This window comes from Marmota flaviventris, chromosome 7 (assembly GCF_047511675.1).
Source record: "Marmota flaviventris isolate mMarFla1 chromosome 7, mMarFla1.hap1, whole genome shotgun sequence".
NCBI classification, from domain to species: Eukaryota; Metazoa; Chordata; class Mammalia; order Rodentia; family Sciuridae; genus Marmota; species Marmota flaviventris.
The window spans coordinates 80,080,431-80,102,568 of record NC_092504.1 but is presented as its reverse complement, the minus strand read 5'-3'; the positions used below and the strand labels follow the sequence as shown (position 1 = coordinate 80,102,568).

General features: G+C 32.9%; 1 protein-coding gene across 1 annotated transcript in view; it reads left to right on the top strand.

Moving 5' to 3' along the window:
- LOC114092843 (bifunctional heparan sulfate N-deacetylase/N-sulfotransferase 3) overlaps window positions 1-22,138 on the top strand; it is a 162,974-nt gene that overhangs the window by 53,980 nt on the left and 86,856 nt on the right. Inside the window, exon 3 of the mRNA XM_027935414.2 lies at window positions 4,198-4,352. Coding sequence (XP_027791215.1) covers window positions 4,198-4,352 — 155 coding nt within the window. The remainder of the gene's footprint in view (window positions 1-4,197; window positions 4,353-22,138) is intronic.

Below are 22,138 nucleotides of genomic sequence, written 5' to 3'. Positions count from 1 at the left end.
ATTCTTTTGTGTATAGCTAATGTGTACCTTCAAGGGTTTAACAAGATTATTATGGTGATAATTCTTCCTATATACATTTAATATCAACAATACCTGTTTTCATTTCCATAAAGGAAATTCAATAGTAACTTCATTTTTAAATAGAAGTAACACTTATTACATTTCTGTAATAAGTGAATTTTCACGAAAGTTGCAGTGTTGTGAGAATTGACTCTGATATATTTTATATCACACAAAGTGTATTTCATCCACTATGTATTTTCATAAAACTATGTGTGACTTTGCTTCTTTTTAAAAATTTTTTTAGTTGTTGATAGGCCTTTATTTTATTTATGTATTTATATGGGGTGCTGAGAATCGAACCCAGTGCCTCACACATGCTTGGCAAGTGCGCTACCACTGAGCCCCAGCCCCAGCCCCATGACTTTGCTTCTTAATTTGAAAATTTTCTGAACTCTAAGAATGACCTTAACATAGGAAGCTCTGAAAGCCTTATTACTCTAATTACTTAAACAAATATATAAAAGACAACTTTTCAAGCCATGCATACCTGTAATCCCAGTAATTTGGGAGATTGAGTCTGGAAGATTGCAAGTTCAATGACAGCATTGGCAACATAGTGAAACCCTGTAAAAAATAAAGTAAAAAGGGCTGGGGATGTATCTCAGTGATAGAATTGTCCTGGTTTATTTTCTTGGTACCACACACATACACACACACACACACACAAGCAAATCAAAACCAAAAAATAAAAAATAATAATAAAATATACACTTTTCTGTGATTATTCTAAAGATTTACTGGGAATTCCATAATCATGGTTTAACTTTCTATTATTATTGACACAAATTTCAGTATTTATTATAACCTCAAAAATGCAAACACAGTGACATATTCTAAATTACTCGTTTACAGTAAAGTTCTACTACGTTGGTATAGTATATAAAGTGAAAACATTTTTTTTTAATGTGCAAAAGTTCAGTTCATCTTTCTAGCACCACTAAATTTGCCAATGTGGATCCCCACAAACTTAAAGCAATAAAAGAGTATTATTATGAAATCTCTTTCTAAATCTATCCTAATTTCAGTGTGCTTATTGTAGATTATTTGACATCCTTTGAAAAAAATAAAAAGTTAATATACAGATAAGGAATCCCCAGAGTGAGATCAAGGACATATAGAATATGTAGTTATCAGTGAGGCAGAGAGGAAGATTTTTGGAAGAACCATAGTAGGAAACCTAGGAAAACCTAAACTCATCAAGGCAGTACAAGCAAATATTCCTAGAAACTCGATTCTCTTCTCACCAAACACTGAATGCATGAAAATTATTCTGCCTGTCCCTCTCCTTTCTTACTTGTGGAAGATTTGTCCTCTATTTTTTCTTTGCTTCGGCATTTCTCATAGCTCACAATAAAAGCGCCCTCTCTCTAAGCCAGGGAAAGTAAAACACAAGAGAAAGCTAAGACCAAGGTTCAAAGGCTTTTTTATCTGTGTAAAATATGACAACTTACACAAAACTGTGGCCAGGGTTGTCTTATGACCAGTAGAAGAATTTTTCAGTGGAAGCACATAAAATTTAATACTCTGTCTTTCAACAGTTAGATATTATAAAATTTAATTACATTGTTTCCTTTCTAAATTAATAATTAATTTTTCTATTAAAAATTCTATCATTTTACTTTTCTTGAATGTAAGGAGAAAAGCTGCACTGTCATAGTATAAGAATTTTTTTCAGGAAAAAGCGTTACTTATGTGATTTCTTTTAAGTTTTGAAGGGTTGTGCATTTTGGTAAGAAATAGAGATAGAAATAAAGATCAAACTTCTCTTATAGTGAGGAATAACTACATCCAATGTACATTGCTAAACACTTTTCATGTACCTATTCAATGCATCCTAGGAGTTATATAGTATGTAACTCACTTTCTAGATAAGATCATAAAAATTTAAAGGTGCCATAGTCATAAATTATTAAGTATCAAAAACCTGTCTTAATCCTAAATCAGCTAGAGCCCAATTCTTATGTATTAGAAAAACTGAATATTTGTTATTTATTTGGCAACAGTTAATTCGGGAGCCAAATGGCAAAAGATTCTTTTTATCTATAGAATCTTTAGATTGACCTATTTCACCAAATCACATAGAGAAATACATATGTAAATTTATTTGCATCAAAAGTTACTAAAACATCAAAAGATTGTGATATTGAATTGAAATTTTTATCTTACTTTTTATTCCTCCTTTGTCCAATGAATCATAGCTGGGGCTCTGAATTTGGAATTGCTTCATATGAATTAGAATTCAGGTTCTAGATTCAGGTTCTGTCCCAGCACTTTCAGTGAGTTGGGACAAGTTACTTTATCTCTTTAGAGACCAATTTCTTTACCTGTAAATGGGATTTAGCAATGACTCTGAGCTCATAGGGCTGTTATGAGAATTAAATCAAATGATGTTGTAAAAAATGTAACTTTCTTTTTTCTTTGTGACCATTGATTGAACTCAGGTGCACTTGGCCACTAAACCACATCCTCAACCCTATTTTGTATATTTTTAGAGAAAGTGTCTCATTGAGCATTCCACTATTGCTGAGGCTGGCTTTAAACTTGTGAGCCTCCTGCTTTAGCCTCCAGAGACACTGGGAGTAAAGCATATAACATTGTTCTTGGAACAAGGTAAATCTTAGTCAAGGAAGCTTTTTAATATCAGAGAAGGAAATACTGCTGATAAAATACTGCAAAAAGTTTTTTTAATAGATAAATAGTATAATAAATCATAATTTGCAATAACTTTATAAGCAAGTTTTGTAAGAACTTCAGAAATGGTCTTTAAAAATTGACGAATTTGACTTCTCTTTCTTCTACCTCCAGTTTGACAAGGAGGGCAGAGCTGGAGAAAAAATGGACAGCAGGATGCTGAGGCAATCCAACCATGAACTAGAACTACATTTCAGCTGCTTTTAATCATAATGTTTGGCAATTGTTCTCAATATAATTACTTTTTATTTATAACATCCCTAAAGTGGGGTTAAAGAAAATGAGATAAAACAGAGCTATCAAGAAAAAAAGGACAGACCTACTACTATGCCTACTATGTGAGTTAAGATAAATCAGTTGGAGGGCAGACAGACGTCGTTTGTCTAACCCCTGCATGATTGCAGTGTACACACATTTTACTCATAGATTCACCGTGGTGTACAGGAAAGGGTAATGTCTGAGCTGTCTTTCTGAAGATCACTGAGATGAGTCACTCTGTCTTCATAAATAAATTTGAGCAAAGTCTAATTAGGAAAGATAGCAGAATACAACAGTCACTAGTATGGCAATATGTAAAAACGTGGATGTGTAACCAATGTGATTCTGCAATCTGTATATGGGGTAAAATGGGAGTTCATAACCCACTTGAATCAAATGTATGAAATATGATATGTCAAGAGCTTTGTAATGTTTTGAACAACCAATAAAAAAAAAGAAAACGAAAACAAAGAAAAATGAGTGAAGGAGAAATGACAAAATAGATTCAGGAAAAGATAGTCCTATGTAACAAAGAATGGAATGCAAAAGCACCTGGCAAGAGACTTTTTATAAACTAGGGACCCTCAGTTTACTTTACCCACAATCGTATTCCTGGGGAGATAGAGATCAGCAATGAATTGATTACTGAGAAATCCCAAGAGACTTTTGCCTATTTTCAGTGTGAAAATTGCAATGAATAACTGACTTAATCTTAAATGACATGGTTTCCTGAGGGACCCAAATGAATTATGAAATTATTTTGTTGTGACTGTATATATAACCCATGTCAAAATGATTTACTACTAGGGCTCTATCACAACTTTCCATACTTTAAATTCCAATGGTTACATTTTCTATTTCCCCCATTTTCTTCAAACTACAAATTGTACAAAGATGCTAAAAGAGAAGAGTTTTAATGTCCTTGGGAGTGGACATACATCCATCTTGCAGTGGTTATATACATCCATGTCTCTTGTTTAACCATATTAAAAACTGCTTTATAACAATCCCTGGTTTTTGCATAACAGATTTTGCTTTGTTACATTTTATGTTCAAATCCTTATATGTATGTAAGGTAGTGTAAATGTAATATATGAGAGTATAAATTAGATAAATAGATAGATAGATAGATAGTGGCAGAATAGTGTAACTGGAATTAATTAAATAATCACTTCCCCCCTAAAGGAACTGAAGAGGAAGATGAAGGGGATGACTGTCTTTTGGGGTCTGTTGATGAGTTCTGGTGGTTTCCTCATATGTGGAGTCATATGCAGCCCCATCTCTTCCATAATGAGTCATCTTTGGTGGAGCAGATGATTCTCAACAAAAAATTTGCCTTGGTAAGTAACTCATGTTGACGATTACATTGAACTAGTGTTTACTTATTAGAGAAATGACAAGATTTTTTACTGAAAACATTTTTGAGGCTCTTGATATTTTGACGCTTGTTAAGCAGATTTACTATGTGATTGTTAAAAAGCTCCATATTGCAGGCTTTCAATATGTGGCTTTTGAGTTTGTATGGGGTGCATATCATTATGCTAATGCATTGAGGGCTCTAATTTAAGAGAGACTTCACAAAATTCAGGACTCAGTTATATGTCATTTCAGTCAGAGCTCCTAAGACATGTTTTCTGTCTAGAAGGAGGTTTCTGCTGTGCTGGGGAGGTAGAAGTATGCACATAAAACAATTATGCAATAAAATGAGATATTTCATGACTTAGTGTCAAACCTTCAATACACAAATTCATGGTTCAGAGAAACAAGTGTCATTGGAAATGATGAAAGGCCAGTTCTTGTGGAAATGGAATTAGGAACTTCCTGAAATATTAATAGAGTTAAGTACCAGGATGAGTTGGAGTAAAATGAGGCTGAGGGAAAAGACCAGGTAGGTTACCGTAAAGTGGATATGAGGTAATAAAGATTCTGTCTAGGAATACTGTGGAAATGAAAGAAAAACTATTGAAAGACAGTTCCAACATAGATGTTATATAGATGGAACATTTGCTTGGTTGAAGCAAGATATACTGCTTTAGACTGAAGGGTTTATGACTTGGGACCGAGTGTGGCTGGGCTGGCAACAACAACAACAAAACACACACACACACACACACACACACACACCCAGAAATACCTTTTTTGGGTGTCAGGGATGGCTCTGAGACCTCAGCTCCTATTCTGGAAAGCAAAGAGAGCAAGGGAGGCAAGAGGCAAGAGAGAGAGCACACCCTGAACCCCTGTTTTTATTTAGGGGAAAGACATTCGAGACAGATCCACCCAAATAAGGCAAGGGATTGGGTTTCGAAGGGTGGAGTCTTACTTGGTGATGTATTGTGGTGGTCAGCAGATTGACTGACATCTTGGAAAACTACACTAATCTCAGGAGCTGTGTGGTATCATAGGCAGAGTGAGAAGGACACATAGGTCACATAGCCCAATCAGGCAGTAACGTTAGGCCAGTCCCCTCTTATGATCAAATGCGCATAGCTCATACATACATAGCCCATGGATGGCTCATGACAACAAGGGACTTTAAAGAAAAACTTTTAATAAGTACATAACGAGAGGAAATAGAGTTGCAAGCAGAGAGGGTACTAAAGCCCACTTATATATAATGGTATTGTATAAACTACTAGAGTCAAGAGCTCAAGTAATTTATCTCCATGTTATCTTACTCAAACTTATGCAAGAAAGGGTTAGAATTTATAAAACCTACTTCTTTTTTTTCTCACCACTGTGTCGCGACCCCTTGCCCGCAAGGAAGACGCAACTCAGGAATCTTCTTTCAGCAGTTTATTCAGGTCCTTGATATTTCTTCTTCTAACCCTCGGATGCCCCTCCCAGCCTTAATAAAGCATCTCAAGCCCCAATGCAAAGCTGCCACGTGGAGCTTTCTCATAGGGTGGTGAAAAACCATGCGCCAACTCTCCCAAATAAGGAGTTGTTTGTTACAGACCACAGCGGAGCCAGCGCCATCTTGTAATGGCGACCACGGTCTAATTAGAACGGCTCACCACACCACTGTAGAAAATCAAGTTTATTATATGTAACATAAAGAGTTCATACTTACCTTTTAACTTAAGTGTACTCTTTGGGGGAAAAAGTTTCAAGGGAAAACTTGCTATGCATTGACATTTTATTAAGAAAGCTCAAATAGTGCTCATGCATACTGATATGAAAGTATTTTGATGGTATTTGCAAACTCCTGTAAGATGGATATATTTTTCCCAAAAAGTATAAACAAAAATAGTAACCATCATGTAAAATTCAGCAAATACTGTCATGATTTGTAACTGAGAGTACTAAAATTCCTATTTCAATGGAAGAGGTAGACATCTAAGGCTTCTAATGTTAGCAGTGTTAATTAGTAAGAGATGATGAAGCAGAAAATGACTTGGTAGTTGCTTCATAAATCTGTAGTAAAAGGGAGAAAGGAATTTGTGAGAAAAGGAAATATGTAAATACAGTAGAAGAAAGCAACAATAAAAGATAAAATAATAAGTAAAGAGAGGGTTTTGTTGTTTTTTCAAAGCCTTAAAAGTATCTTGTGTCAAGACAGATTTGACAAAAGATGGCATTCACTGTTATGAAAGAAGAGTAGTATATAGAATGATAGGTGTTTGATTATTATTTGAATGAATAAATCAGTGGATGAATCAATAAATGCCAATATTATGTTCGTATTTAAAATGGCTGTAAATACTTGAGTACATGTAGTGAAAATAGTCAGGCTTATATGCATTTTTGAAAATTCCTAACTAAAAAGCATCATAAATGGAAAGAATAATTCAAAATCAGAATCTAATAATTTTTAACCTTCTAATTGCAGTATCAAGCAAAGATTTCTGACGAAATTGATGTCTTACTGCATGTTGACAATCCAAATCATGGTTCTTGAGGCAGTTGTAAAGGATCTTTGGAAATAATACCAAATGTATTTTTAATGTTTAATCAAATATAAAACCAGTGGATGGTTGCGGGGGTGTCAAGAGTAGACAGGAAAGAATACTGCATCTAGGATTAGTTGGTTCCCAGCCATAACAGCACGAGAAAAAATATATATGTTAAGTATTTGAGAACAGTGATTAGCACATAACACCCAGTAGATAACAGCTACTGTTCTTATTTATTTGTTTTTATTTATATCATTTTATTTAATATAATAATAATGCTACCTTCAATTTTTGCTTGGGCTCCTAAAGAGTTTGAAGTGACAGGAGGGACAGTATCCTTAATTTTAAAAGTTTATTTGTACTGAAATGATATTTGCATATTGTGAATTTTGCACAATTTGTATATATGAGTTAGTTAACCCATTTACTTTTCATTTAATGCATTAAGTTTCCCAAATCACATTGCTAGTGTATTTAAGGAGAATGAGACAAGATGAAGGGTTTTAGTTTGTTATATGTTCTATACTATTTCTTTTAATTCTCACAACAACACTGAATTTTAGTTGTATTTATTCTCCATTTGTAGATGAGGAAAATGAGAGCCAGAGTAGCATGGTGACTCAATCAGTGATTATAAAGCTTCCTGAAGGTAGAATTAAAACCATAAAACCAAGTCTTTTAATATTACATAAATTATGTCACCATATCTCCAATACACAGGTATAAATCTAGATTTCTCTTCTGCCTAGTAATCAAGGAGAATATATGGTAACCTTGATAGTTGAAGGGAAACAGAAAAGTCTAGGTGGAATTCACCTTTTCCCTTGGGTTCCCTAAAGATTCTTATCATAGACAGATTCTAAAATGATTCAGGAGACAAACAACTGAATCTGAGGAATTTTGCATATGACTAAAGTTACCAGCATAGAAAAAAAATCAGTGAAAAATTGAATTAAATTGTGTCTCAAATGTCTACTTACTAGCTGCATCAAGTAAATTATTAATGTTAATTATTAATAATAAATTATTAATATTGCTTTTCTAAATTGGTTTATATCTTGTTTCTCTCCATTTTCTTGGAGGCTCTGGATTTCAATATGAGCATGAATGATTTCCAAAGGAGAATTTAAATGAACATGCAAAGAAGCACTGTGTTCCCTTAAGAGAATATGGGCATTCAAAACAAGAATAGAGGTCATAGGTGCAATATTCAAATGGTGATTATGTTAGATGGCATTTAAAGTACCCTTCCAGCTAAAAGAATCTGAGACTATAATCTAAAACTCTGGTCCCCTGCTTTCACTATCTACAGCCAAACACCTGTCTCTTACATTGAGTATTAGCAAATACATCTGATCTATTATCCTTTTGCACAATGTGGACATTTCTGATTCATAAAGGAATTTGATGTTCATTTAATTGGCTTTGAAAGCTCTGTCTAATAGCTTATTATTGAAGGTCAGACAAATCTGTTAAGCAAATTTGCATTTGATGACTACAGCCATCAAAGAAAATGTAGCACTACAAGTTGCTTAGAAAAAACTTGTAGTTGCCAAATATGGGCTAATTGAGGAATTCAATTGAAATTTTAAGGGGAGATATATTTTTGAAAGGTTACCAATTCTAAGGTAAAAAAATTATTATAACATTAATGATTGACCTGAAATACAGTTTGAAATATCTAGTATAGGCTTAAAAATAAGATAAAACCATCATTTGGAAAGTAAAATAACTTTGTATTTAAACTTCAAAAAATTATCAGTAATATGTAATCTCAACTGAATAATTAGTTCTGACTTTTGGCAAATAATGGTAGTTTATGTTTTATTTTTTATATTTTTAATTTATTTTGTGTTGAGGAGTAAGCCCAGAGCCTTGTACATGCAAAGCAAGCATTCTACCACTGAGATACAACCACAGTTTCTCAGGTTAATATTTAATAATACCATAATTAGTAAAGATTTTTATCATAGATTTCTTCCAGTATCCAATTAATATTGTTATATACAATATTATTAGAACAATGTTCCTGAAAACATAAGGTCTTTTTGAGTATTATACTTTTGATTATATTATCATTTTTAAAAATAGTGTCATTTTTCCTCCCTCTTTTTCAAGTTCAGAACAACCTACTAATTTATATCCACTGGAATATTTGTTGTCAATTATACAGAGTTTTAGATTAGTGAGCACATTAACTTTTCCAATATGGGAAATAAAGGTTATTTAGTATCAAAAACAACCACAGTTTCTCAGGTTAATATTTAATAATACCATAATTAGTAAAGATTTTTATCATAGATTTCTTCCAATATCTAATTAATATTGTTATATACAATATTATTAGAACAATGTTCCTGAAAACATAAGGTCTTTTTGAGTATTATACTTTTGATTATATTATCATTTTTAAAAATAGTGTCATTTTTCCTCCCTCTTTTTCAAGTTCAGAACAACCTACTAATTTATATCCACTGGAATATTTGTTGTCAATTATACAGAGTTTTAGATTAGTGAGCACATTAACTTTTCCAATATGGGAAATAAAGGTTATTTAGTATCAAAATACAATATAAAATATATGGAAGGCTTTCTGGCTTGAGGAATATGTGATAAATTTTCAATTAGCTTGCTTGCCAGCTGGAGAAGGAATAATTCCTATAATTTTTATTTCAATAAAGCACTTTATTAAAAAGGACATTGTATTTTCATTTTATTAATGCTTAAAAAGCATAATTTTAGTGATCTGAATAGAAGTGGAGAATTCCAATCAGGTTGCAGAGTCCACTCTAAATTTATAGACCACTTCATTATTCTGAGCAGAATGACCAAAGCATATAATTTACTTCATAAAATGAATGACTGAAAGAATTTGAACAGGGCAAGAGATAGAAGAGAGGACTAAGGGATATAGTATCAAGGCTGATACTTAAAAGAGTTCTGGTATGGCTGGGAGTGGCGGTGCATGCCTATAATCCTGGATACTCAGGAGACTGAGGTAGAAGGACCACAAGTTGGAAACCTACCTTAGCAACATAATGAGAAATTCAGCAACTTAGTTAAACTTTGTCTTAAAATAAAATAATAAAAAATAAAAAGGACTGAGTGGTAGAGAGCTCGTGGGTTCAGTTGTCAGTTCAAAAAAAAAGAAAAAGAAAAGATAAGAACTGGTATGGCCATGCATATCAGTTATTACAATGTGACAATACTACTCTCACTAACCTCATTACCATCTCACATCCTTCCCTAAGGTGTCCCAAACCTTGAAACTATTGAGCAACTAAAGGGACCAAGCTGGTCCAGAATGAGTCTCCAGCATCCAGTTCTAATTCTGGAGCTGGCAGCATTCTGATTCGTCAACATAATGGCAGGCAGGTTGGTAAATATCTTAAGTACCTTTGAATACAGTACTTTAATGTAATCAATCAGTCTTAAGACTTAGGATTGGATCATGAAGGAAATCACAGAAGATAGAATAAAGTCTTATAGATTTAAGAAGTATGGTTTTCTAATTAAAATTTATGTACACAGAAGGGTGTTTGACAGCTAATAAGTGTTCAAAGAATGATTACTTGATAAAAGTAAATATTTCTTGGGGCTTTTAAGATTCTATTCATTAGGGTCTTAAAATGTATTATTATTTTAAGTTATTATTATATAATATTTCTGGTATTATTTCTGTGCTGTGGCTCAACAGATCAGGAGACAACTGACATTGAAACGAGTTTATTATTCAGATTTCCCCAAGAGGGAGAAGCATGTCATACTTGTAGAGTTACACGAAGAAGCACCAGAATTGGTTAGGAGGCAGAGCGGACAGTGGGGAAATATGCACAAGAATACTGTGATTTGGTTAGGAATGGTTAGACAAAGCAGGGTAGGCATGCCTCGGATCAGCTACTTTGAATATGTTCAGTAGGTTCTGAAGTATAAGGGCTATTTCTAATTGTCTGGTCATTGGCCTTGAGATGATTAAAGCAAGGAATATTTTGATCAGTGCCTGAGAACCTAATAAAGGAGATGGTTGAGTATAGAGGGTCTGATTTGGTTGATTTGCATTTGAAAAGTGTGTTCTCAGGTAATAGTTTGCTATCTCTAGGATTCACTGGCCCTGGAACTCACAGTCTCTTCAGAATTAGCCAGACCCCAATATCAAAGCATCAGAACTACAGAAAGTAAAAAGCATAATTAATCAATTTCTTATGTTTCTCTTCTTATGTATCTTGAAGCATTCTATAGGTTTTCAAACACCCTCATTATCCCAAATGCCATCATTGAATCAGTTCTAACTTCTCTTTCCCCTTCCTAACAAATGTTGTGTTATATGAAAAATATAGTACACTGATTAGATATAGATTTACATATACCTATATATCTATCTATATCTATCTATCTATCAATATATATGTGTATATATATATACATATATATATACATATCAGTGAAATATTTTTTGTTCTGCATGTGCAATTTACTTCTATTAATACAGCCAAAGATCACACTAATTTTGTTAAGCCATTATATCACACCTCTGTTTCTGTTTATGAGCTATTTATTAGGCCTTCTTGTATTTATTTTGGTACAATTTATTGCATTAAGTAAATGCTATCTTTGAGATTACTGCTTTCCCTTTAACATTTCATATTTCTTATATATTCAGTGTTTCAGTATATAAACATCCTGTTAAAGATTCATTTTGTTATTTAACTTGCTTTATATTTTCCCAGTTTGTGTTATACCTATAATTTATAAGTATGACTTCTGCATTTCTATTAAGTTGTTGGTAAATTTGAATATAATAATAGCATAGCTAGAGAAATGTGGTAGATAAATAAAGTTTTAATTCCAAGGTAGCATAAGTGCAGTAGTCACAATTTTTTAAAATAGTTGGCCTATAAACTGCAAATCTGTTAATTCAACTAATATCCATAAGGATTACAAAAGTATGTCAAGGATCTTTCTAAAACTGAGAATGAAGATATGTGTGGCATTATTCTGACACCAATTTAGAAATTGTATTTTAAAAGGAATTTACACAGTAAAGGCATTAATCATAATAATTCCTTATAATTATTGCTTTCTTCTTTGTTACTTCTCAGTCACCTGTCTAGTAATCTCTTCTAAAATTTCTTCAGTTTGACATTAAGCTCATTGATTTACAGATTCCAAAATGCTCTAATTTTTCTCCTGTTTTGAAAGTTTCACATATTTTCAACTTATGCATCATATGTTATTTCTCTTTGATTAGTAAAATGATTTGCACATCACATCTACATGCTTTATATATTAGTTAAAATTTGCCCTTCTAAGCTTGAAATATTTAGTATATTATAGTTAATACTTTATCAAATTGCCTCTTTATCTAATTTTATGTTTATCTCATCATAAAAATCTTAAATATTTTTCTCTTGATAAAGCAGAGAAGATAAGCAGATAGTTTCAACTCTTTTAAAACTCTGTTGTCAATTAAAATATGTCAAACTTCTCTTCCTCCCCCACACAATCATGTAAACTTATTTTTTGTTAATCAGATTTTTTTACATTTATTTTTTAGGTGTAGTTGGGCACAACACCTTTATTTTATTTATTTATGTTTATGTAGGGCTGAGAATTGAATCCCAGGCCTTGCATGTGCTAGGTGAGGGTTCTACTGCTGAGCCACAACCTCAACCCCTAGATTTATTTTTGATTAGAAATTTCTGGAAAATAAACTTATTCTGAGATTTAATCTCATTGGCATTGTTTTACTACCTCTTTAATTTGTTTTCTATGTTTTGTTAGTTTTTGTCATTGGTATGTGTACTTCCTTTCATCTCTTAAAAACTCTAGCATATACCAGAATTCCATATTGAACATTTATTGTGTGGCTGTAACATCTATTAATTTAATAAATGTATTTACTTATCTTATTAATATTATTTACTGCTCTTCACAACCCTCTCACTATCATCTTCATTTTCAAAATGACAGAGCTGGGACTAGCCTGTGCAGGTCCCAGACACACTGCAGGGCAGACACCCACCAGAGCCTAGCCTCTGAGGAAGGATGAACCCTTCTGACCAGCAGACCACCAAGGGAGGTCAAGCCCAGTGGCAAAGATCCACTCACACCAACTTGTATAGGACCCAGATCTAGGATTCAGTAGCATTCATTGAGGGACACCAGCAGTGTCTGGAAGCCCAACATTAAGGAGAGGTACAGACAAACTGCACAGGTACTACAAGAATATAGGGAAGAAACTGTAATAACTCAGATCCACACTGTAAGAAAGGAAGACACATAGACAACATGAAAAACAAAAAGTGGGAGGAAAGTGCCCCCAAACAATCCAGGACACTATAATAACAGAACCCACAGATAGCGAAGTTGATGAAATGTCAGAGAAGAAGCTCAGAAGGTTCATAATTAAAATGATTTGTGAATTAAAGAACGACCCAAATGAGCAAATACAGGCAAAAATTGATCATTCCAACAATGAGATAAGAGAGCAAATACAGGTAGCAAAAGATTATTTTAAGAGGGAGATAGAGATTCTGAAAAAAAACCCAAAAAACCAAAAAAACAGAAATCCTTGAAATGAAGGATACAACAAATCAAATTAAAAAACTCAATAGATTCAATCACTTAGAAGAAAGACCATCAGATAATGAAGTCAAAGTATACTACCTGGAAAATAAAGTTGATCACACAGTGAAGATAATTAGAAACCCTGAACAGAACATCCAAAAATTATGTGACAGCATCAAAAGACCAAATCTAAGAGTTATTGGGATAGAGGAAGGCAAAAAGTTTCAAATAAAAGGAATGCACAATCTTTTCAATGAGATAATATCAGAAAATTTCCCAAGCATGAAGAATGTATTGGAAACCAAATTCAAGAGGCTTTCAGGACACGAAATGTACAAAATTACAACAGATCTACACCAAGGCACATTATAATGATAATGCCTAGCATACAGAATAAGGATACAATCTTAAAAGCTGCAAGAGAGACAAATCAGAACACATATAGGGGGAGACCAATTCCTATCTCAGTAGATTTTTCAACCCAGACCAACAAAGCCAGGAGATCATGGAACAACATATACCAAGCTCTGAAAGAAAATGGATGCCAACCAAGAATCATATCCAGCAAAATTAAGCTTTAGATTTGATGACAAAATAAAAATCTCCCATGATAAACAAAAGTTAAAAGAATTTACAACTAGAAGTCTGCACTACAGAACATCCTCAGCAAAGTATTCCATGAAGAAGAAATGAAAAACAATGATGAAAATCAGCAGAGAGAGGAATTACATTAAAGGAAAATCTAATCAGAGGAGAAACCAAGTCATGTTAAATACCAAAAATAAACAAAAATGGCTAGGAATACAAATCATGTCTCAATAATAACCCTGGATGTCAATTGCCTAAACTCACCAATCAAAAGACATAGACTAGCAGATTGGATCAAAAAAAGTGGGGAGGGACCCAACAATATGCTGTCTCCAAGAGACTCATCTCATAGAAAAAGACATCCACTGACTAAAGGTGAAGGTTTGGGAAAAATCATACTACTCACATGGACTGTGGAAGCAAGCAGAGGTTTCCATTCTCATATCAAATAAAGCAGACTTCAAGGTAAAGTCAGTCAAAAAGTATAAAGAAGGACACTACATACTACTCAAGGGAACTATACACCAACAAGACTTAACAATTATAAATATATATGCCCCAAACAGTGGAGCATCTATGTTCATCAAACAAACTCTTCTCAAGTTCAAGAGTCAAATAGTCTACAACAAAATAATTTTGGATGACTTTACCATACCTCTTAATCAATAGATAGATCATCCAATCCAAACAAAAGCTTGCAAAAGAAAATCTAGAACTCAATAATACAATCAATAACTTAGACTTAACTGACATATATAGAATATTTCATCCTTCAATGAGAGAATACATTTTATCCTCAGCAGCACATGGGTCCTTCTCTAAAATAGACCATGTAATATGCCACAAAGCAACTGTTAGCAAATATAAAAAGTAGAGATACTACCCTGCGTTCTATCAGATCAATGGAATGAAATTAGAAATCACTGATAAAATAAGAAATAAAAGCTACTCCAACATCTGTAGAGTAAATAATATGCTACTGAATGAACAATGGGTTACAGAAGACATCAAGAAGGAGATGAAAAAAAATTTAGAGGTGAATGAGAACACAGATACAACATACTGAAATCTCTGGAACACTATGAAAGCAGTTCTAAGATGAAAGTTCATTGCATGGAGTTCATTCTTTAAAATAAGAAAAAGTCAACAAATAAATGACTTAACATTATATCTCAAAGCCCTAGAAAAAGAAGAACAAATCAACACCAAAAGCAGTAGAAGGCAGGAAATAATTAAAATCAGAGCTGAAATTAATGAAACTGAAACAAAAGAAACAATTGAAAAAATTGACAAAACAACAAGTTGGTTCTTCAAAAAATTAAATAAAATTGACAGAACCTTAGCCATGCTAACAAAGAGAAGGAGAGGGAAAACTCAAATCACTAACATATGTGATGAAAGGAAATATCACAACAGATACTACAGAAATACAGAAGATAATTAGAAATTATTTTGAAAACTTGTGCTTTAATAAAATGAAAATACCAAAGGCATGGACAAATTTCTAGAGTCATATAATTTGCCCAAATAGAATCAGGATGATATACAGAATTTAAGCAGATCAATTTCAAGTGACGAAATAGCAGATGCCATCAAAAGTCTGCCAACCAGATGGATACACAGCTGAGTTCTATAATACCTGTAAAGAAGAACTAATACCAATTATCTTCAATTCATTTCAGGAAATAGAAAAAGAGGCAGCACTTTCAAACTCATTCCATAAGGCCAATATCACTCTGATTCCAAAACCAGGCAAAGACACATTAAAAAACAACCACAAAAAAAACTTCAGACCAATATCTCTAATGAACATAGATGCAAAAATTCTCAATAATATTCTGGCAAATTGAATACAAAAGCATATCAAAAAGATCATGCACCATGATCAAGTGGGATTCATCCCAGGGATGCAAAGTTGGTTCAACATACAGAAATCAATAAATGTAATTCATCACATCAATATGCTCAAAGATAAGAATCATATGATTATCTCAATAGATGCAGAAAGCATTTGACAAAATATAACACCCCTTTATGTTCAAAACACTAGAAAAACTAGGGAAAACAAGAACATATCTCAACATCATGAAGGCTATTTACTAATGATATGATTCTATACCTAGAAGACCCTAAAAATTGCACCAGAACATTCTAAAACTAGTAATTGAGTTCAGCAATATAGCAAGATATAAAATCAATACCCATAAAGCAAAGGCATTTTTATATATCAGTGACAAATCCTCAGAAAGGGAAACGAGGAAAACCACCCAATTTTCAATAGCCTTAAAAACAAACAAACAAACAAACAAACAAACAAAAAAAAAACCTTAGGAATCAACTTCACGAAAGAGGTGAAAGATCTGTATAATGAAAATTATAGAACCCTAATGACCAAAATCAAAGAAGACCTTAGAAGATGGAAAGATCTACCTAGATCTTGGATAGGCAGAATTAGTATTATCAAAATGACCATACTTCCAAAAGCACTATATAGATTTAATGAAATTTTGATCAAAATTCCAATGACATTTGTCATAGAAAAAGAAAAAGCAATCATGAAATTCATCTGGAAAAATAAGAGACCCAGAATGGCTAAAGCAATCCTTTGCAGGAAGAGTAAAGCAGGTGGCATCACTATACCATACCTTAAACTGTACTACAGAGCAATAGTAACAAAAACAGCATGGTATTAACACCAAAACAGACTGGTAGACCAATGGTACAGAACAGAGGACACAGAGACTAACCCACAAAATTACGATTATCTTATATTAGACTAAGGTGCAAAAAACATGCATTGGATAAAAGACAGCCTCTTCCACAAATGGTGCTGGGAATACTGGAGATCCATATGCCACAAAATGAAATTACAGCCCTATCTCTCACCATGAACAAAACTCAACTCAAAATGGTCAAAGATTTAGGAATAAAACCAGAGACCCTGTGTCTAATAGAAGAAAAAGTAGGCTCTAACGTCCATCATGTGATATTATGTCCCAACTTCCTTAATAAGACTCCTGTGGAGCAAGAATTAAAGTCGAGAATCAATAAATGGGATGGAGTCAAACTAAAAAGTTTCTTCTTGGCAGAAGAAACAATCTGTGAGGTGAATAGAGAGCCTACATCTTGGGAGCATATCTTTACCCCTCACACATCAGATAGAGCACTAAACTCTAGGGTATATAAAGAACTCAAAAAGCTAAGTACCAAAAAAACAAATAACCCAATCAATAAGTGGGCCAAAGACCTGAACAAACACTTCTCAGAAGATGATATATAATCAATCAACAAATATATGAAAAAAATGTTTATCATTACTAGCAATTAGAGAAATGCAAATCAAAACCATTCAATAGAATGGCAGCTATTATGCATACAAACAATAATAAGTGTTGGCAAGGATGTAGGGAAAAAAGTACATTCATACACTGCTGGTGGGACTGCATATTGGTGTAGCTAATGTCGAAAGCAATATGGAGATTTCTTGGAAAATTGGGAATGGAACCACCATTTGACCCAGATATCCCTCTCCTTGGTCTATACCCAAAGGACTTAAAAACAGCATACTATGGGGACACAGCCACATCAATATTTATAGCAGCACTATTCACAATAGCTAAACTATGGAACCAAACTAGATGCCCTTCAATAGTTGAATGGATAAAAAAATGTAGCATGATGTTCTCCAACTCCATCCATTTACCTGCAAATGCCATAATTTTATTATCTTTTAATGCTGAGTAATATTACATTATGTGTATATACCACAGTTTCTTTATCCATTCATCTATTGAAGGGCATCTAGGTTGCTTCCACAGTTTAGCTATTGTAAATTAACCTTCTATAAACATTGATGTGGCTGAGTTACTATAGTATGCTAATAAAATCTGACTTTTTATAGTGTTCTCTCTTAAATAGATGTTCATATGATTTATGCAGTTTTTTTGTGTTTGTGCAACCAGCACCATAAGCTTTACCTTCCTGGTCTGTATTGTAAATATCAGAGGTTATGCAATAATTATATAAAGTAAACATCATCCATCACCAACTTCTATATTCTTTCAGGAATATCAACATCAAATTAAAATTTGTGCTAGATTCCTAGTTTAATCAATCTTGTACATTTCAAGAAGATTAAATGAGTGTGAAAGTACTCTGGGAATTGAGACTGTCCCTGAATCATTTGTAGCTTTTTTATATCTCAGTGACCCTGGAGGTCCGAATAAAACTCATTGTTCCAAACTGAGAAAACTACATTAAAATAAACCTTCATCTTCCTTCATTGTATCCCTAGTTAATTTTCTTTTTAGTTGTTTCAGTATAGCATAAAAAATAAAGCCTCATAAATTCTTCATTTCACAGCTATGTAAACGTTCCTTCTTTTGTTTCACCTGAATAAATCTCAGTGATTAAAAAAAAATCAGCCTGTGGCAAGTATAAGTGTTTACATCATACTTTTGAGTACTCTCAAAAAGCACATCCTTTAGTGTCTTGTTTGTTTATGAGACACTCAACAAAGTGAAGACAACACTTCAAAAATTTTGATGAGAACTTAAAAGAAGAAAACAACATTCCCTGTTAAATGGAGAAGTACTTAAATTAAGTTATATAGTTACTAGCAAAGACTGGGAAAGAATCTATTGCATGACCCCCAAATAAAGTTTTCTTAGAAATTACAAAAGAAATTGAAGTTTAAAATAGAGTTATGCACATTTTATAATCATTTTTTCAGTACTAGTACTAAATTTTTAGCTCAACTTTGTTCTTTATGCATTTGACTTACTGAATATGATTTAAACTCAGCAAATAAATAAGCTGGTTACTTGCAGTCATACTTGAAGGAGAATATGTGGTGTCAAGGGAGGGTTTTAACTGATATCATTGCTATAGTCTTATCAAATTTGTGGTATACCTGATTATTACTTACCTCCCACTTTACAACTAATATCAATTGATTTTGTCAGAAGAAATTTATTTGGTTTCTACTTCTACTTTCTTTATACATAATGTCAATTTCTTTTCAGTCTAAATTTATACTGTCAAATAAATCTGTTTATACATACAACTGATCATATACTGTATTTTTCAGAAATGTCTCCTCTTAAATAAAAATTCTAATTTCTTGGTGGTAGAGTGATAATTTATCTTTGTATTTTTTCTTTTTTTAATTTTTTTAAAAGAGAGTGTGAGAGAGGGGGAGAGAGAGAGAGAGAGAGAGAGAGAGAGAGAGAGAGAGAGAGAGAGAATGAGAATTTTTTTTTAATATTTCTTTTTTAGTTATCGGCGGACACAACATCTTTGTTTTGTATGTGGTGCTGAGGATCGAACCCGGGCCTCACGCATGCCAGGCGAGTGCGCAACCGCTTGAGCCACATCCCCAGCCCATTGTATTTTTTCTTAATTAGTTGTTTCAAAAAGAAAGAGGAAATGTTAATTGAGTAAAAGAAAATTAGCCAATAATTTTGCTTATTTATTTCAGTGTCTAAAACTGTGAAAGAATTAGTTTTATAATGCCTCTTTGTTAAGTGAGGGAATTAAAACTTGGTAAAGCTGCATGGTCCTCTGGTCAATGAAATTGAGCATTGAGACTGAGCCAAGGACTCATAAATGTATGTTTTCACCATGAAACTGTGCTGCTCTCTGTCTTCAGCCTTCCTGATATGTTGATAATTTCATTATCATGGTTTTGGTTATCTTTAGGTCTAGAAATAAGATTATTTTCTTACTATATAATTAAACACTACACATACTCTATTCAGAGATAAGTAACCTCAGAGTGATAAGGTCACACTTCTGTTTCATGAGTTAATATGTCTTTCCAGTTCCCAAGATTTCATTATTAACACTTTTAACGCCTTTATCTAAAGATTTTGCTACTTTTGTTCTTGTAACCATGACTTTTGTTTTCCAAACTTTTAGACAAAGAACATCTCATTACTAAGTTTTCTCAATCCATAGCAATATCACCAACTAAGGAAACTTATCTAAGCCTCAAATTCCAGTTTTTATTAGATTTCATCTAATAGACAAGATTGATGGACTCATTGACCATATGTATGGATTTAATTTCCAACTCTCAGTGACCCTGGAGGTCCGAATAAAGCTTGTTCCAATAAAGCTCATTGTTTCTACCCTGAATAAAACTCATTGTTCCTACCATGTGTGTGGCTGATACTACCTACCTCAAAGCCCCATCTCTGTACTGACATGTTTCGTGTTTTCTGGTATAGTCACATCCCATGGAATGGCATACTCATAAATGATCTCATGTTCCCATCATGAATAACAAAGACGTTCCCATTACTAGGAAAATTCCAAAGATTTAAGGAACCAGGAATGAGGAAAACTAACCAAATTCTTTATTACACCATAACTGCAACAGAAGATGATTTTAAATAGTTAAACCAAATTCACTAAAAACAAACTGATCATCACAGTAAGTTTTTAAAATACCAGCCAGCAGACAGAACTTTATATTATGAATTAAAAGAAGACTTCAGGGTTATCTATTGTCCAAATCTACAAATAGTAACTATATTTATATTAAACTGCCAAGCACATTTTAGGAGATTATTACTTCCTTAAATACAATGAAATAACATTGCACATGTTAATGTAACTAATGGATTACATTAGTGCATTTATATTTAGCATCTGAATATAAGATTATTTCTAAAACCACAAGATTATGTTGAAGAAACAGAATTTTAAATTTTAACCTAATTGATTCTTGCAGAACTCCTCTATTACACAACCAAAAAAAGAAAGCCAAATTCATTTGTTGATCACATCTTTCAAGATTTCATTTATCATGTGAATTATTCTAATATTTAACAACCTTAGCTTGCAGTACTGAACCTTAATTCTCTAACCTAGAAATAAATTCAACTTGCCCAGAGCTGTATTAGGTTTTGTTCAGTTTCCTTTGAACAGTAACTTTACATATATTGGATCACATTGCCAATAGTCACTGCCATTCTTTGTTTTCCTTAGCCACAGCAATTGCTAAAGGACTCCTACCCTTGGTGCTGGTGGCCCCACAGGTCCTCATAAGCTTAAATCTGTGTATCGACCATTATTTTTACTTTAGGAAAACAAAATGAATTTAGAAGTTTTAAAGTATATCTTGTATTCAAGAAAAGAGTTTTATAAATTTGTTTTCTTCAATATATATATATATATATATATATATATATATATATATATATATATGAAGGTATATATACACACACACATATATATGTGGATACATATACAAAAAGGCTATACCTGCACACACATACCTATGTGTGTATATATGATATGCATATATAAACATGTATGCATATAAATGTGTATATATAATATGCACATATACAGTACCATATGTGTGTGTGTGTGTGTGTGTGTGTGTGTGTGTAGATATAGTATGTGCAGGTATGAGCCTTTTTATGTCAAAAGGTTTGAATCTCATTTTCCAAACATGCTCCTATCATCTGAAAAATATGTATCATTTTCTTTGTGAAATAATCTTTCATATAGTTATAGTTCTTAAGGAAGCCATTTGAACAGTCAAAGAAAAAAAAAAAAGATACTTTTCCTAGAACCTACTGCAAAATAAAATGTGAATGAATGGAGGAAATATTTAAACCCACATAAATTGTAAATGTTAATTTACATAAATTGTAAATGAAATCTTTTTTTTATTGGTTAATCAAAACATTACAAAACTCTTGACATATCAAATTTCATACATTCGATTCAAGTGGGTTATGAACTCCCATTTTTACCCCAAATACAGATTGCAGAATCACATCAATTACACATCCACATTTTTACATAATGCCATATTAGTAACTGTTGTATTCTGCAACCTTTCCTATCCTCTACTATCCCCCCTCCCCTCCCCTCCCATCTTCTCTCTCTACCCCATCTGTTGTAATTTAATTCTTTCTCTTGTTTTTTTTCCCCTTCCCCCTCAAATTCTCTTATATGTAATTTTGTATATCAATGAGGGTCTCCTTCCATTTCCATGCAATTTCCCTTTTCTCTTCCTTTCCCTCCCACCTCATGTCTCTGTTTAATGTTGATCTTTTCCT